This window comes from Brassica rapa, chromosome A06 (genome assembly GCF_000309985.2).
Source record: "Brassica rapa cultivar Chiifu-401-42 chromosome A06, CAAS_Brap_v3.01, whole genome shotgun sequence".
NCBI classification, from domain to species: domain Eukaryota; kingdom Viridiplantae; phylum Streptophyta; class Magnoliopsida; order Brassicales; family Brassicaceae; genus Brassica; species Brassica rapa.
This window is the reverse complement of record NC_024800.2, coordinates 12,982,380-13,001,490: the sequence shown is the minus strand read 5'-3', so window position 1 is coordinate 13,001,490 and position 19,111 is coordinate 12,982,380. Positions and strand designations below refer to the sequence as shown.

The 19,111-nt window shown below is 35.0% G+C and overlaps 1 protein-coding gene and 1 long non-coding RNA gene across 10 annotated transcripts; one reads left to right on the top strand and one right to left on the bottom strand.

The window, feature by feature from the left end:
• Positions 1-4,073: 4,073 nt before the first annotated feature.
• On the bottom strand, positions 4,074-6,124 carry LOC103848057. Of its 4 annotated transcripts, none has more exons than XR_628948.3 (5): positions 6,011-6,124; positions 5,510-5,852; positions 5,323-5,387; positions 4,968-5,112; positions 4,074-4,417 (listed from the first exon to the last, which is right to left on the bottom strand). It is a non-coding gene; the product is annotated as an uncharacterized LOC103848057 (long non-coding RNA). The 4 variants fall into 4 exon arrangements; XR_628947.3 differs by adding an exon at positions 4,751-4,818 and having other exon boundaries at positions 4,910-5,112; positions 5,510-6,118; XR_628946.3 differs by having other exon boundaries at positions 4,910-5,112; positions 5,510-6,111.
• Positions 6,125-6,409: 285 nt separating this feature from the next.
• On the top strand, positions 6,410-17,338 carry LOC103848059. Of its 6 annotated transcripts, none has more exons than XM_033272851.1 (3): positions 6,410-10,090; positions 10,181-11,478; positions 11,567-17,338. In XM_033272851.1, exon 1 carries the CDS (start codon positions 8,140-8,142, stop codon positions 8,611-8,613), a length of 474 nt encoding a protein of 157 aa, XP_033128742.1. In that variant the 5' UTR covers positions 6,410-8,139; the 3' UTR covers positions 8,614-10,090; positions 10,181-11,478; positions 11,567-17,338. The 6 variants fall into 6 exon arrangements, with proteins under 6 accessions (XP_033128742.1, XP_033128740.1, XP_033128745.1 ...); XM_033272849.1 differs by having other exon boundaries at positions 6,410-10,094; XM_033272854.1 differs by having other exon boundaries at positions 6,410-10,558; positions 10,714-11,478.
• The last annotated feature ends 1,773 nt before the right edge of the window (positions 17,339-19,111 follow it).

The window sequence follows — 19,111 nt, the reverse complement described above, 5'->3', positions numbered from 1 at the left end:
ATATATTTTCAAGTATTTATTTATATATTTATTAGAATCCTAAATTTCACATTCCAAAAGCCTTACCTCCACCCCTCAACTCTAAATCGTAAGTCTAGATTAGTTAATCCTAGGGGTATAAATGTCTTTTACTCTTCATTAAAAGTGAGGGTAAAAGTGGTTAGTGTAAACATGAAAATGATACTATGAATGTGCTATTTGTGGGAATTTCCCAATATTTTTTGATATTTTGTATTAATAATTGTACTAATATTTATGATTCAGTTTTATGATTCAGTTTTGCCAAAACTAAACCACAACTTGATTTTAACCCCAAACATATATCCAAACTTGAATCAAATACAAAATTAACCTAAAAGCTTTGTGAAATTACAGCCCAGCCCCTTGTGACCAAACAAAAAAATAAAAGCCATTTTTACGAATATAGCCTTTGTAAGTCGTCTGAGTCGTCTAAGATGTTGGAAGTCGTCTGGATGACTTCAAAGTAAGTCTTCTGGTGCAGCTGATCTTAAAATTAATTTATAAATTTTTTAAAAAATATTTTGGTAAGCGAAAAATTAAAATCATTTAATTATAAACAGTTTTAAGTGATATAAATTAAAATATAACAAAATTGAATTGTTTTCAACATAGATGAGTGTAGGTAGTGAATCATGGTATTCTTTGGTCTAGGGTTTGACAACATATGTTGTAGTATTGTATGTATTCTTAAGGTTAGATTTTGGAAAGCATGAATGTTTTTTTTTTTGAAAAATTAATTTTTTACCTATACGTGTTTATTTTTGCGTATAGTAAACACTTTTGAAATTTAATTTGATTTTATGAAGTGTTTAGTTAGTTAATTAAGTTTAGGGGTTATGTTTAGGGTTTAAACGACTTACATTTCAGTCGTCTAGTGAAAAATTAAAACAGACGACTTACATATAAGTCGTCCAAATATTCCCGCCTAAAATTAAAAAAAAATTATTTTTCCGCTTAAATAATTTAAACCAGACGACTTACTTGTAAGTCATCTGGGAAGTCTTCTATTTTAGTTTTCCGCAAAAAATATTTTAATTTCCCGCTAAAAATATTAAAGTCTTCTAGACGACTTACAAGTAAGTCGTCTAGGAAGTCGTCTGAATCAAAAATATTTAACCTAATTGGATCTTTTGTCTCCCTATATAAAGAAAAATTTACACATTCTCTCTCCTCCTCTCAAATGACTGCAACAAAAATGTAATGTTCATCATTCTAAAACTATTCAACCTCTCTCTAATCTCTTTGACTTGAAAACACCAAACTTTATATGAATTTTTCTGTTTTGTCTCATGTCTTTCTTTCTAATCTATCTTTTTTTACATATTTTTAATCAGATCGTATTCATCTTCCACTCATTTAAAGGTAGATCTATTAATTTTAGATATGTATTTTTATATGTTCTATAAAGATAGATTTATCTAATCTTCCACTCATTTTCTCCGTTTTTAAGTCAGTTGAACGTTTTTGGATATGCAGGTTTTTCAGATCTGGATTTGATATGCAGGTTTTTCAGATCTGGATTTGATATGCAGGTTTTTCAGATATGGAAGACTTCTGAAACGACTTACATTTTAGTCTTCTAAAATATAATGCACTAGACGACTTCCAAGAAGTCTTCCAGACGACTTCCAAGAAGTCTTCCAGACGACTTCCAAGAAGTCTTCCAGACGACTTCCATTTCAGTCGTCTGGACTTCCTGGAAGTTGTTTGGACTTCCTGGAAGTTGTCTGGACTTCCTGGAAGTCGTCTGGACTTCATGGAAGTCTTCTGATGAAGTCAACCTTTCATAATAGATCTGAGCGTTTTGGTAAGTTTTTATATCTGATTTTTCTTCATTTGGTGTCTTGTTGTATAAAGTTCTTATTTTTTTTCCAAACTAAAACTCTCCAAACCCAATCTAATCTCTTTGACTTGAAAACACCAAACTTTATATGAATTTTTCAGTTTTGTCTCATGTCTTTCTTACTAATTTATCTTTTTTGCAGGTTTTTAATCAAATGGTACTCATCTTCCATTCAATTAAAGGTAGATCTATTAATTTTAGATATGTATTTTTGTGTGTTCTATAAAGGTAGATTAATCTAATCTTCCACTTATTTTTTCTGTTTTAAGCCATTTGAACGTTTTTTGATATGCAGGTTTTCAGATCTGGATTTAATATGCAGGTTTTTCAGATCTGAAAGACTTCTGGGACGACTTACATGTTACTCGTCTAAAATATAATGCACTAGACGACTTCCAAGAAGTCTTCCGGACGACTTCCATTTCAGTCTTTTGGACTTCCTGAAAGTCGTCTGGACTTCGTGGAAAAGTCATTTGGACTTCCTAGAAATCGTTTGGACTTCCTGAAAGTCTTCTTCCATATCAAGTGGAGTCCAAGCTTGTCTTTGTAGATGAATGATCTATAATAGTTTTGTTTGTGGTATGTTTTGTGAATTGCATGTCTACTCTTTTAATTGTGAATTTTTTTTGTAAAATCAGTAATAATGTTTCCCAAGATGGAATACATGTGCTAACAATGTGTTTACACATTTAAAAATCAATGAAATAATAGACTTCAGTAGTTTTTTTCTTATCTTTGGATCTCTCATATGCAATAATAAACTCTAATGGCCTTTTTCTCATCTTAATAAACAAGAATGTTGGTAGCTTCATATTGATACAACATTTTAAGAAGCATTTTAACCCTTCTTCCAACTCATAACAATAATCATCATTAGTGTCTATAACAATAATACTTAAGAGATGAAAACAAACAATAGTAACTACTCAAAGCATATCATATTTTTTATAAGTTTGTGTTGAAAAACTTAGTCAATTTTAGTAAAACTAAGGGAGATAACATATTTTGAAAATATGAGTTTTACATATCTTGAAGTTACTAATCACTCTTAAAAACACAAGTTATTCAAAAACTAGCGTAGAAGACTTAAAAACTAGCAGAGAAGACTTCCACGGAAGTCTTCTCGGATCAGTTAGAAACTTTAATTAACGTGAATGTTGGTAACATCATAAATATCACCAATTAAGTTATAAATTTCATTCAGTAGCCGAAGTATTCACTAATAAACATGAATTAACAAGAAAATGTTAAAAAGTTTTTATAGTTTTAGAGAAAATGCAAGTTTATTAAAAATTGACGCATACGACATCCAAGGAGGTCATCTAGTAGACTTCCAGAGAAGTCGTCCATTTAGGTCAACGCGGACGACTTCAATCTAAGTCTTCCAGATGACTAAAATATAAGTCGTCTGGTCAACGCATAGGTTATTTTTGCAATTGACTTTGAAATCTGTTATCTGGGACGACTGAAAAATAAGTCGTCTACTTTTGTTTCGTTAAAAAAAACTCCAAAAAGCTAGACGACTTACATTTCAGTCGTCATATCTCTATATTAAGGAGAACTACTTTTTTAAATTAATATCTCTATAAATTAATAAAATTTCAAAGTTTCAACATTTTTAATTTATAGAGGTTTTACTGTAAATTGTTTCTTTCATATTTGAATGCTAATTAAGGAGAACTAAATTAATTAGAATGCTAATTAAAATTAAGGAGAACTACTTTTATAAATTAATATCTTTATAAATTAATAAAATTTCAAAGTTTCAACATTTTTAATTTATAGAGCTTTTACTGTAAATTATTTCTTTCATATTTTATTATTCTATTGTCTATGTTTCGTTTTATCTTATATTCAGAATTTATGTTATGAAAGCAATACTTTATATTATCTATGTTTTGTTTTATCTTAAGTTCATAAATTTTATATATGTCTTTGCTTACCCTTATAGATTTGCTTCCACGACCTATACTTCAATTACACCTAACCAATAACACAATTTTTTAAAAAAAAATTGAAGCTTACCTTACATAAACATGCACCATTTCATCACATCTTTCATTATATAACATGCATTATTTGTGATTATTACTTTTACTTTTTTTTAATATCTACAAATCAAAAGTTATAATATTTTTAATCCATTTAATCCGCGCAAGACGCGGATTACCACCTAGTATGAATATTAAAATGCATGTGAAACATGTAGTTAAGTAGATAGAGTCTTATAATTCTTATCAATAAACTCTGTTAACGATTGTTTTCGTCTGCTGAGCAATGGTGCCTTGAAAACAAAATGTACATAAGAACAATAAGTAAGCTACATTTTCATGTTCCTTTCAAGACCATATGCTTTTATTTGGCTGTTTTAGATTGGACATCGATGCATTTACAACCGCTCATGATTGTGCTCTTCATGAGGTAATGATCACTGTAGCCTTCTCCATTCTCTGCTTCGTAAGATTCCAAGGCTGAAGCCACATCAGCTGCTGCTCTTTTCTCAAGCCCATTGCTTTTTGTTCCTGCAGGAACTCTCTCTCTCTCTCTTTCTCTCTGCAACACACAATGCTCCATAGATCACATAAACAACCTAGACTTGTATAAGGTTCAGTTTAATCCAAAATTTACTTGCATAATCTTAAAACAATGGCCAATTTTGAGAAAAAAAAAGTTAGAAATTGAAAATAATAGGGAGCTGGGCAACATTAAAAACCACCTACATTCCAAATCAAATAGGCAGGATTGGAGTATTATACACCTATGAGAAAGACTTTGCAAGTAGAATCCATTGATCAAATCAGATAGTATTAAAAAGTTTTAGATTATTGGATAGAGGGCAAGACATAAAATCAGAACTTTTGATAGGATATATTTAAGGAGTCAGACCTGCATGGAATAGCTATGGATCCAAGCATTGTGCCAGGCTATTGATATATAGACCTAAAGATCGACCTCTATACCAAAACCAATCAATACAAATTCAAAACCTAAACCACAGAGCACAACCAACCAATAAATTTAATTAAGATTATAGCAAGAACACACTTGGATTGGATGGTGAGGTGAGCTTTGGGATGGGCAAGACAAAGAGAGCAAAGCTCACCGTTGGTGCAGTCTAAGTAATACATATTGCAGTCACCCTTGTGAGAGTCTACATGAAACTTGCAGTGAACAAAGAACTGCTCTTTAAGCGGAGGTTTCAGGCATGGTGGCCATCAATTATCTTCCTCCTCTGGTCCACCAGCTCCCTACACCAAAACCAATACAGATTTGATTATCTGTTTCAGAACATAAACATTTGGTATACAATTATATATATACACTCGAAGAAAACATATAAACATATCTCTTAAACCACAATTGAACTGAAAACTTTAGAAAAAAAAGAATATCTAAAGTTGAATTGAACAATTGAACTTTCACAATTTTTTGGGTTGTGAAAGAGCTAATTAAGATACCTGAGAAGTGAGAACCGAGAAGGAGCTTATCCACTCCCATGAGCTCTCAACCAAGGCGGAGATTCCTGGCCTCCCACGGTGGGTAACATTAAAAACCACTTACATTCAATTGAAGTATGATACAACTCAAACCCAAAAATATTAACAACGAAATAGCAAATAAAATGCACGAATTGTAATATCACACCTATTCATGGGGCCAATTCATTAAAGATTTCCGCAGACGCATCTATTCCTTGCAATTTCATTAATTCATAATCTCGAGAAGGTGAGAAGAGTACGAAACAACAATCCTAGAGAGCTATGGCGTTACGAAGCAAGAGGTTAGTGACACTTATCTTCTCCATCTCCAACAACTCTCAGGTTTGCAATTCCGGTGGGATCGCGAGCACCGGGACATTGTTCAGCCGCCAGATCTCCTCTGCTACCTCATCTGCTGCTGTTGTGTTAAAGGGTATGAAGATTACGGGAGATCTCTAACGATGAATTCACTCACAAGGCGTTGCTAGTTGATGAAGGCCAGCAATAACCTGAGAGAAGGCGAGATCATCAATGGTAGCATGGTGAGCAGTAGGCTGTCCGGAAATTGCATATGAAGCAACAAGTTTCGAAGGAGTGATTTAGGATTCGTCGGAAGAGAAACTCAGATAGCGTGTATGAGATGCTGGATTTGAGGCTCAACCCTCACCTATTTATAGGGATAGTGTTTGTTTCTTGTTAGCAAACGCTTCAGTTGTTGATAATAAAGAAAGGGAGACGCGGAGACTGGGAAGCTAAAGAGTTTAACGTGTATGGAATTCATATGGTGACGGTGTAGCGTCAGAGGGGAGATTAAATCTGATCTAATCGACTCCTAGTCTAAACACCGATTATTTCTTAGTGTGGGCTTTGTAGCCCACTATCGTTAATTAATAAGGCTTCGATCAAGTCTTATTTATAAATCTGGTTTTATAATGGGCTATGCAGGTAAATATTAAAGGACCCAACAAATAATCGAGAATTTCATCATTCCGCGTTTGTCTTTGCCGATGGGAATAAATTATTAAGGTTTGTGGGTCCCACATAAATATAGAAAGTGATGACGTGGACAATTTTAGGAGAGTGAGATATATGGTGTTTTTTGCACCATTGTGTATATGCTCTGGAGTGGACTAAAGAGCTAAAGAAAGAAGCGTGAAGAAAGGAACAAGAATTTGAGCAGCTGGAATTCATGGACATCAGTTTTCTTCATTGCTAAGATGAGGGCTACTCCGTTAAATCTCGATCTAGTTTAGTACTACCATTATGGAAAGTTTAGTTTCAAAACATGATCCGTCTTTGTGAATCGAGTCTGTTTGAGGGTCTTGCTTTTTCATTATTGATATTGATTGTTAAACCGGAAATAGGATAATAGAGGATTCAACGGTTATGTGAAATGGTTGATTTTAGGGACTGCTATATATATGTATATATATATAGTTATATAGTAAGGACTATGTGACGAGTGCGGGGGTTCAGAGATATCTGAGCTAGTGACGCAGATGTTTGGTGTTGTGCGAGGGCCCAGAGATGTCTGAGCTAGTGATGCAGATGTTTGGTGTTGTGCGGGGGCCCAGAGATGTCTGAGCTAGCGACGCAGATGATGTTAGTGCGGGGGTACATAGACAGACTGTACTATCGACACAGCGGGTATGTATATCTTTATGAGGAAATGCATGGTGCAGAGAGTAGCTACGCATTAAGCGCACGGGTTGTAGGGACTACTTCTCTAGCCACATATTAATTGTTCTGTGTGGTGTAGTAGGCACCGTGTTTGTTTCATGCTAGAGCTAGGCCTACATAGTTGTAGTGCTATAAACTCAGTCAGTGGTTTGCGGTTTAGCATCTCATACCTCGCTGGGCAACTCCCTTGTTGCTCACCCCTCCTTTCTTCCTCCTTTCAGGTTAGACTATCGACCAGGAGTGATTACATCGGTTTGGTGCTTTGGGTGCTATTGGGCTTTTGGGCTTTTGATGTTTCCGCTTATTTACACATTTCGGACTTTCGGCCTTGTTTGGTTATTTATATTTTAGACATCTATTTTATTTACTGGATTTCCAGCGTGGACGTTGACTTTTAAATATTTATAAATGGAGATTTCAGATATTATTATTTATCATATTATTTTTATTATTTCGAAAGTGACAGGTGTCACAATTTTAGTATCAGAGCTATTTATTTATCGTAATATTTTATTCTGTAAATCGGGGTGTTACAACACTCTTCCGTAAAAAACATCTAAATTATTTTTTTAATAATTATATCAAATTTTAGTAACTACTGGACACATAAATACCAAATTCGCGAGTATTAGTGGAAATTAATTAATTTTAAAATGAAGCAACTATAACTGTTTTTTGTTATAATGAATTTGGTTAGTTAAAAAAACTGGTTGCAAAGAGCTCCCAAACAATATTCAAAACGGAAATGAATTTTCAACAAAAATACGTTCGTATTATGAAAAAGGCACAAAACGGAAACTAACATCATGCAAACTCCTTTTTAACAACATGCAAACTATATTTCTATATTAAGTCGATTGCCCTATTTATTACCAAATGGGGAAGGAGTTTGCAAACAAATAAAACAAATGAAGATAGATGTGAGCAAACGCCCACCCCCGTTTCAGTTGTTTTCCTCTATTTATCGCACCAACAAACTAACCAAAGTGTATTAATTAACGAGTAAAACTGTTTCAAAATTTTTTTTGTACTAATAAAACCCAGAAGTTACAAGATTTGAGAAAACAAAACACAATTAAGAGTTAAGACGCAATAACTCATAAATCTAGAAAGAGGATGAATCCCAAAACCCTTGTTATGAATCTTCTCATCCTTCTCCTTGTACAAATCTCAAACTTATCAGTAGTTGTAAACTCCTTAGAAGCGTACCACCAACAATACTACCACAGATCAGAGTTTAGGGTACCGCCAAATTCGGTTGTACGAATCGTCATCTCCAATGATCTGTTTGGTCTAAAGAATAATGGAAATGCAGGTTTTGTATGCACAAACGGTAATGGGGTATGGAGGAAAAGCAAACCAGGAGACCGGTACGTTGTGGCCCAATTCAAGTACGACGGTAAGAGGAGGCAAGCTTCCACGCATTGTCATCTCCGGTCCAGATTTGGATTTGTGAATTTTCCGGTTAATATTAATCCGGACACATCTGCTTATTGTTACCCTAGCTACGTATGTGGTTACTCAGTTCGAAAAGATGGGGTTTATTACAAACCTGAGATGAAGCTTTATCCATGGACGAGACAGAAGTAATGTTATATATATATATATATATAATGATGATGCCAATGTTTCATGTACCGGTTCGTAAAATTAGATTCGCGCACTTACGTAGAGAAAAAGCACTTGCATATAGCCCGTCAATGTTTTTAATTCCGTCATGAAATGTTATCAATCAGACGAAATATTTTTCAGAACTGTATCGGTGATGTAGTAGTAGTAAAAAGAAAAACAAAAGACACTTGTAGGTGTAATTATTTTAAGAATTTTATATTATTTCTTCTATCTTTCGTTACATAAAACTTAGTTAACAGACTGAGTTCTTTTGTATGATCTGCCAATTAATTGGGAAAACAAATTGGAGTACGGTTTGGTAACCGAAATAGAGACACCTTGGCTAATTAATTACATATCTTTTAATTATGAGTTACATATCTTTTTAGTTTATTATTTGAAAAAAAAAAGGCTAAACGAACCATTTTGAAAATGCTTTGTGCTAGTATACCTTTGATTATAAAACTTGCCCCAATATATCTTTGATTAATTATTATCCGGAATTAATCTTATAACTAATTAAGTTTACATATTAATATAGTTTTTAATATATTAATAAACCAACCAAATTTGTTTACAAGTATTTAAAACAAATAAAATATAAGAAATCAAAATCTTAATAACATATAAAAAAATCAAAGCCCAATTATTCCAATTAATTTTCTTTTGATTAGAAACTGATGGATTTCATAATTCACCAAGAAATAGGGGTACGGAATTTATGATTACTTGTATAAAAAAATTAAGAAAAGTTGTATATATCGATGATTATGTATGAACGATGTATATATGATTGATAATGTGAGTAGAAAAAGAAGGTGCAGAGGTATTGAGACTATAAGTTTCAATCTACAACTGAATCATTTTCTTCTTCCTCGTTGTTCTCTTTTTATAGGTATTGGCAAGATGGATCGTAACGGTGGCAAGATCTCCGGTGAGTTTCAGGTGCTTTTATGATCGTCTTGAATGTTTACTTTCTATTGCGCTCTGGTTTGATTATTTTAGTTCTGCGTGGGCCACCTCCTCAGCTTGGGATGGGCACTTGACGTTTGTGGGTCTGCTGTCTTCTTTTGGGCCTTAGTGGCATCAGGTCGATTACTTGGACCAGGTCTGGAGTGTGTGAATTCTTCCTCTAACAATAGCCCCTTGAACAACTGGAGTGTTTCAGGCTGTTATCCAGGTCAAATGTTGATTCCGAGCTGGATGTCACGTTCGAGGTCATCGGTGCAAGATCATTCTAGGACCCGGTTCAACATTCCGATTTTCTATCCTTAATTGTTGATTTTACCATGGATTTGATATAAATCAAAGGTTTGATTTTCATTTCTTAGGAACCAAAACGTTTTGAAAAAGAAAATTATTTCTTTCCTTGGCTTAAGAAGCATTAGACTCTTTATTTTCCCTGAATTGCCTTCATTACATCGTTTCAAGAGGAAGAGATGTTATTTCAACTGATGTAGGTAACTTTTTCTTTTACATTCTTCCACTTGTCTCATCTCTGTTTTCATCTTTTTCCACTTCTTTTTTCGATGGCGCCTCTGATCAGAAGAAAATCAAGGAGGGTCCCCCTGGCTTTGTCTCCTAGCAATTCCGATGATTCAACATATAACGATGGGTTCATGTCTTGAGCCCGCCTTCTTCTGCCATTATTTCATCTTTCGGGAATGTCGGTTTAGTTGGCCATTCTTCTGCCCTGGTGCCCGGGCTCCGGTATCAGGAGCAACGTTTTTTGTTCCCATTGGGGATTGCAAAACTTGACTTGGTTTGGTCCCTTGTCTCCTGGTATTCTTGGCTCCGAAAACTGTCGGTATATCGGAGTCGATTCAGGACTTGAGAGAGTCACTTGAGATTCTTATAGTGACAATTTTACTTTTCCTACTGGGGATTCCATGCATTGGTTAGCGCCTCCAGGGTATTTCACAATGTATGCAGCCTTCTTGAAAAAGTGTAACCTTTGGTTCCTTCTTCTCGCCATCCTGTTCAAATACTACCATAGACATGATAAGCCGTTGAGGCTTAGTGGATCTGAACCATCATTGTCCTTTTTGTTTTATCCTGTGAGATTGGGCAGGTGGGCAGGTGGGCAGGACGTGGAGCTACAGATACTTGAGGCCATCACCACCTTTAGGTCAATTTGCTAAAGCCCGGTATGTATGATATCGTTGGTTATCCCATGATAATAATTTCCCCACTATTTTGAATAGAAACTGGGAAAGCAGGTATTTCTTCGTCAAGATCGACGAGAACTCCGTCCCCGAGTTAATCGTTTTAGTTCTCAGGGTTATATGCTCTATAGGCATCTTATCCTTGAACGACATCGATTGAAACCGAGATGGTGCAACTTGTGATTGGCAAATTTAAGGAAATTGCCCCTTGTACTTGGAGTTCATTTACTCCTATTGGGATCACAACCATTTTTGACATTCTCTCTGATGAGCGGAATTCCAGCTGCTTGTCAATTTTTGTGTTTATTTGTTTTTGATTGTCTGATACTTTGTGATTCGGGAATTTGAGCTTGTCTAGTGGAGATCAGCGAGGCTCATGTTCTAGGTCTCGACATCAGCCGCTTGTTCTCTGAAGTAGTGAGAGGGAAGCTTCTGCATCAGCTAAGAGGACCATAACGGATTTGGATTGGACCCCGTTTTGATGATGATGAGTCATGTTCTCGGACAAGGGAGTTTTCTATGTCATTTGATTTTCCGGGGGACACATCCTTTTCTGAGGACCGTTCCTCTAGCATTGAGATAAACCAGAGTTTTCGCCTGGCTGGCAATCTGGTGGATAAGTTCGAGCACTCTGTGTAGAGCCATGTCTAGCGAGGCATATGTCGGACCAACGCTCGCGGTAAGCATATTCCTGTTTCAGTTTGGTTTGTGTTGGTGCGGAGTGCCAATTTTATTAATGTTCCTTGTGGTTTTTCCTTTCTTTTTAGCATATGATCTTGGTGAATCGACTCCGCACGTACAATGAATGTGCGCTCCTTTATGAGAGAGAAAGAAGGTTCTGATTTGGAAAATTCCACCAACCTCGATCGTATTGCACTGAAGATAGCACATGAGAGGGGAAAGAGTTGACTCACTGTTCATCAGAGCTGAGTTTCAGTTTGTGAAAGTTGAAGATCGGGGAAGAGGCCAAGATGATTGTCTTAAGGAGTTGGAAGCTCAACGTTCCACCCTTCGTTCTCAACTGAAAATCACACTTGGATCTTTGTCAGTGTCTAAGTCACACTCTCGTGCTATTCTAATCACTATAGAAAAAAAAGCAGTAAGATCAATCTTCGTGAAGAATATAATAAGATAAATCCTAGCAATTCAATTAGCAGTTCATCATAAGCCACTTATAATCTCTAAATCTAACAATATGCATATTCAGACATGTTTAAAGAAACATAAATCAAAGACTAAATAGAAATCATAACTAAATCCACAGGAAATCCAAGAAGACTCCAAAAGGAGTTATTCTCTTCTCTCCTTCTCTCAAATCAAGCGTAGCCTAAATAGTGGCTGGAAAAAAAATATAAATAGGTTAGGCCATGTCCTTAGCTCTTTTGTAAATAAGGGACACTTCTGGGCCACTTTGCAATTCTTGGAACGTCACTAAAACTTTTTGGAAAATTGGTTAGGATGGGTGTAGTTCGACGCCCATGTGGTGTCGCTCAATGCCCTTCAATTTTCTTGAATTCTCGACAGTTTCCTCTCGAGCGTCATACGAACCACCCTTTAGTAAAACATGCATAAACTTCGATCTAGGATCCTGATTGACCTCAAACCGGTGGCATTGGAAATTTAGCTCAAAGCTATATCTTATGTAAAAAGAGGATCTTAGTCGTACCGTGCTAAGTCTTCCATCTGGTTCTTACGTGGATGTATCTGCGCAGTTCTACAGTTCTACTTCACATAAAGCTCCAAAATCTCTAAAGTTGTCCAAAATGTACCTAAACCTGAAAAGACTCTAAAACAACTCCAAATACATAATATAAAATCTAAACATGACATATATCATGGTCAAAAACCGATAAAAACCATGATATATCACTTGGTCACGTAATTCTTCTATTGTATGTGTGTTGTCTCTCAATATTTCTTACAGTATCTTTGATAGTTCTTAGGTTTCCCATGTTAATGTTGTGCCAAAAAGGGGAGAAATCACCATGGTTAAGAATAAATAAGATGAATTGATTCCTACTAGAACTATCACAGGCCATAGGATATGTGTTGATTATCGAAAACTAAATTATGCATCTAACTATTTTTGACATATACTCAGGATTCTTCCAGATCCTCATCCACCCAAATAATCAAAATCAGCAACTAACAACTTTGGCAGACGAAACCACAACCTGAAATCAACAAAAAAAAATACTCTTAAAGCATTAACAAACCAAGAAGAGCCCCCAAGGGCGTTCTGATTTTGTCAGAATTCGAATCTGGAGCTCACTCGGAACGCAAGGAAGCTTGTACAACTTCATAAGAGAATCTTTATCCGACTATGAATCTGACATCAAATTAATTTGGCGAGGAACAGACAGTCTATAAGCTCAGTGAGGGTGGTCTATTTGTAACTTCAGCTCAAGGACGATGAGCTGTCTTATTCAAAGCACTCTTCACCTAAAAAAGGAAAGCTTGTCGACAGAAGAAAGGACCGACTTTTCTCCATATAGCTTCTAGAGAGTTAAAGAGATAAACTAGCAACCTCGATATTTATTGTATAGTGAGCTGAATTTGATAATCAAACATGCCTCACATGTATAACCTCTTTCCAAGTCTAGATTTACTTTTAATATAAACGTGATTTCTGACCTATTATGTGCCTAATCTACTCATTAAAAACATACTTGAACCTCACTCTCAACAAGTGAAGGAAGATCTCACTTCACCAACAAGAAGTTTGAAATTTTACTTAAGAAGAATGGAGTGAAGCAAAAGGTGTCAACACCTTACCACTCTCAAGAATTGGGCAAGTGGAGATCTCCAATAGAGAAATCAAATTTACCTTGAAAAAAAAAACAGTGGGTACAACAAGGAAAGATTGGGAAATCAAGTTATATGATGCTCTATGGGCATATCGAACTGACTTCAAAACACATCTCGGGACTACAACAACAAGGAATGACAGGGAAATCAAGTTAGATGATGCTCAATGGACTGGATAAGCCATCGCCATGCCCTTTGGGTGGATCCGTACGGGGCTATGGCCGATCGGCCTAAACCGGCTTCGTCCTTCAAAACTTACTTGTAAATTTCAGCTATCTCTCGACACAACTATAAATGGAGACTTCATGACTAAGTTTGTGGAAGATGCAACTCAGATGATTGAGAACCTTGCAGCTAGTAATAACAATTGTTCAGATTATGACAAATCCATAAGATGCAATACTTCTGAAAGTGCTCAGATATTTGAGCTGAAAACAATGGTAACTCAACTCCTAAAGAATCAACAGAGCCAGCGCATACATGTTAATTTATGTGATGATGTAGCTGAGATATATGTTGGGAAGGAGTCTTATGATCAAGAAAAAATGAATTATATGGGGTTCCAAAACATATGATTCAATTCAAACTTTATAAATATTCCTAAGGAGTTTACTAGAAAACCGTATGTGCAAAATCCGGCTCACGTTTCTTTTAACCCATGTTCGAAACTACGCTAGGCGCTAGTCGGGCGGCAATTTCGGACCTAGCGAGTTACCAAAAAATCGGGGATTAAGCGGGGTATATGCGGGGACTAATTTTTAAATTTTTTTAATATTTAAAACTAAATATATAATGTAAATATTCATTATAATGTGATAATTTCTATATACTGAAATTTGTATCAATAATTAACATTAATAAAAGCTATTGTTAGATATATATATATATACATTATAATGTGATAATTTCTGTATAGGGAATTGTTTTTGTACTTCTATTATATTGATATTGGATATATATTAGCGAATGCAAAAAATAACAAAGAATTTGCTGTCTCCAAGTGGTCCAGTCCCTTGATATTTCGCTGGGCAACCTGGGTTCGATGCCTTGTTAGTGCTCAATAATTATTTTACCTTTGTAATCTTAAGGTATCAAAGTCCCACATTTTTTGCAAAAGAGAAAGGAGCTGAAATGTGACTATATCATACTCTTCTACATGGTACGGAAATGTTAAGGTATTGGGCTTCACGTAGAGCCCAATAATATCTTCAAAAGTTGAAATTTTGAGCCGATTAATTGTTTTTGGGGCCGATTAATCGTTTATTGGGCCGATTAAGTGTCTTCCCGATTTTTTTGTCCGATAAGGGCAAAAGCGCGGTGGATAAGGTGAACATGTTATTTCCAAGGAAATCAGAGCATACAAAGTTGGGGTTTTCAGAATTTTCTACCAGTTTCACCAGTTCCTCAAGGAAACAATCTAGTATCATGATGAAAAAATTTCTAAAGGGTTAAAAGGCTAGAAAGTCAAAGGTGGATAAGGTGAACAATGATCCCAACAACAAATTTGATTCATTGGCCACTCATGTGAAGCAGATAAAAAATCAAAATGCCCAGAATGTTGAAGCCATCAAGTGTGAAGCATGACGTCTTCCTGGAAAGGTTGTGGTAAACCCAAGAGCTCAATGTAATGCTCTCACAAGTGAAAAGGAAAAAGGAGTTGAAAAGTTCACTGATTCAAAGAAGGATGTTGAGGAAAGAGGTGAGCACATCAAGAATCATGTTGGGAAGGAGTTTTATGATCAAGAAGAAATGAATTATATGGGGTTCCAAAACATATGATTCAATCCAAACTTTATGAATATTCTTCAGGAATTTACTAGAAAAGCGTATGTGAAAAATCCGGGTTCATGCTACTTTTAACAGTGATTTTCAGGAAAACCCTCCATGAAAAATCCAGGAACATGTTATTTCCAAGGAAATCAGAGCGTACAAAGTTGGTGTTTTCGGAATTTTCTACCAGTTTCACCAGCTCCTCAAGGAAACAATTTAGTATCATGATGAAACAACTTCTAAAGGGTTAAAAGCTAGAAATTCCAATGTGGATAAGGTGTACAATCATCCCAACAACAAATTTGATTCATTGGCCCCCCATGTGAAGCAGTTGAAGATTCAAAATTCCCAGAATGTTGAAGCCATCAAGCGGGAAGCATGATGTCTTCCTGGAAAGGTTGAGGTAAACCCAAGAGCTCAATGTAATACTCTCACAAGTGAAAAGGAAAAAAGAGTTGAAAAGGTCATTGATTTGAAGAAGGATGTTGAGGAAAGAGGTGAGCACATCAAGAATCATGCATCTCCATCATCCTCATCTTCTCCCAGCATGTCCATGTGTCTAGGATCCCATGCCTTGTTGTACCACAAATTCTTAGAGAGCCTATCAATGAAAAGAGTCTGGTTGGATTCTATAAAAGAGTGAAAATGATTCCTCCAAGTATCTCTTTTGAGAATGCTTGGGATCATTACTATCTGATAATTTTTTCTAGAACACCAGTGAAACAATGGAAGAGATTGAGGCATTGTTTGACAAGGTTAGGAGTGCATCTTCAGTGGTGAAGAAAATGCCAAAGTTAGAATATCTTGGAAATTTTGAAGTTCCTTGTTCTATATCAGAAGTTTAATTTTCACTAATTCCTTTTGTGATATTGAGTCTACAGTTAGTCTCGTGTCTATGAATATTACTGAGAGATTGTATCTTGCTACATAATCTCCTAACCTAACTTTGAAATTTGCATACTCCTCCACCAAATCTCCACAATGTATGATTAACAATCTCGATGTGAAAGGAACTGTCTTGTTCCTATTGACTTTCCGGTTGTGGAGATGGGAAGTGGTCCCGACAAGCCTTTTTCTAGAAAGAGCTTTTCCAGCTATAGTAGGTGCAGTATTTTATATGTCTAAGGGCCAAATCTCATTTGCGAACATTGATGAGAATGTCTATAACAAAGTTGAGCCTCAAGACAAAGGTAAGCATTTAGCCTCATGCACTAGTATGACTGGTGATCTTTTGCATATAGTTGTTCCTCATAGAGATACATGTGATAAGATTAATGTCAAGGAAGTCATGGATGTAGACATTAGCATCAAATCACATAAGCTTGGTGGAAATGCCAAAAAGAAGTTTAAGTGCAAAAGTTTCAAGGGTGATCATCACTTTACATTGATCCATCACAGCTAATATGATGGTGTGATTGAGTGTAAGGTGAAAACCAAATGAGTCTCACAGTCTTTTGCAAAATTTTGAGCTATTATCATCTTAGAATTGAAAAATAAAACCATGATGTTGTGAAGGGTTTCATGAGCATTGTTGTAAAGTTTAAGATATTGCTTATTTCTTACACCAAAACAGTGTGAAACAAGTCTTGGTGAGGGTTTTATTGTTTACTAACGTGTTTGTTCGTTATGTTTTCTTTTTCTTTAGTTGTTTTATTGTGTCAAAACTAGTCGGGAACTATGAGGTTTTCTTGTAACTAACCATCTAACTATTGCTTTAATGACCATTCTTTCAATTATTGATTGCAGATGGTACAAAAAAACACCAAAGTGGATTGATTTGCCAATAACATTCATGCTTGTGCGGGTGTCTGAAGTATACCAAACTGACTTCTCACATAATCTAATTGATTCTCTTGTCTTGGTGGTTGGTATACACTAGATCGGATTCCTCTTTTGCGTCTGAAAAAGCTAGTCTTTGTGAGTATTGTTTCTCTCTCTCTCTCTCTTTCCTTCAATAAAAATAAAAGAAAATAATAAATGATAAAGATCAAAAAGAAGTGAACCATGCACTTAGTGGTTAACCACCATTAGCATTTGTGTCTCGTGAAAGCATGTCCAATAAAAACATTAGATAAAAAAAATGATATCCTACAAAGTAGAGATAAATTAAGGAAGTGAGAAAAGAGAAAGAAAGAAATCAGAGTAAGATGTGTGATTAGAAACCTAAAAGGATAAGATTCCATGTGTCATATGAGACTGCACCTTGAAATCTTAAATGAGGTCAATGGTGGTGAAGTTAGGTATCTTTTATGAGATGTCGATTGAAAATGATTAGGTTGTTAAGTTAGGATCAAATACATGGAAGTACCTTTTTGAAGTTTGTGCTTATTGATGTGGCTTGTATTAGGTAGTTGTGAGATGACATTATAAATGATATGTGAGTTCCTGCGTTATAATACATTTCCACTAGTTTTTGAGTTCTTGTTAGTTTTTAATTGAGTACAAGCAAATGTTCAAATTTAGGAGAATTGATATATTGGTGTTTTTACAAATTTATAACTTATGTTTTGAATCTTTTATCAAGTCAAAGTAAGTGTTCAAGAGTCTTTATTCCTTTATCTAGTTTTTATAGGGTTTAGGTCTACTTAGAACAAAATAGGTCGAATTGGATGCAAAAAGGAAACCTGAAGATGTAGAACTATGAAGATGCGTCAGAAATTTAGCACGGGATAGAATACTTCCTACCAATGGATGAAGCTCAAATTTTGGGACAATATATATATTTGAATTATATGTCCAATGCTGCCCGTTTAAGATCAATCCTTTGGTTATATCAAATGTTATGTGTGTTTTAATGAAGACTAGTTTGTCTGATGGTTTAATACGACCAAAAAAAACTTTGGTTTTTCCTAATTTCAGTTTGTTTTTGCCTAAAAATCGACCAAAACATTTTGAAATATATATACTGTTTTGAGTCATTGTTTAGGTTAAACTTTAATTTGCAGCAGATTTTTTTAGGTTTTTGATTGTGGAGATACGAGAGATTGTTTTATGAACCTTGGTTGCTTCTTTGTAATCTAATGATGTTTTCTGATTTGATTTGTGTTTATGCTTCCGTGTGTAAGTAGTTTCACTGTTAGAGGGAAGGTTTTCAATGAAATTGAAAATATTGAATGTTTATGATTGATAGATTGTGGAATTTTTGCTATAGGTCATCACCTAGATTGATCTTTATGTTTGAACTGATTTGATCATTTTGTTTATTGATCTTAGGTTGATTAGAGGTAGCGAGTTTGTCTAAATGTTTTAAACAATTTTTTGTGAGTAAATTTTTCTTATCCAGCAAATGTTGATGTTAAGGCATTTTGTGAACATATCATAACTTGTTCTTCATGAGTATTTAACCTCATGAGTTCAACGGCAGTTTGCTCATTAGGTTGTTAGACATAGTAATTGGTGTCAAGTACATGGAAAGCTTATAAAATTTTGTTAAACGTGGAAAGAGTATAAATTTTTGTATTAGTTCAAGAATAGTTTTTCATTAATTTTTTGACAAAATACATGCATTCATAATCTGATTTCTTGCAAACTACCTGATGCATAACACTTTTCTTTTATAGTTTACATCATCTTTATTTACTTCATTATTAGTTTTTCTTAAAACCAATATGTGTCTTTGATTTTAACTGAGAATTGAAGTGTGTGTCTACTCTTTATCGATACGATCACGTACTTCTATCGTGCACTTACAGTTAGTTTATTGGGATAAATTGAGTTATCATATATCTTGAGAA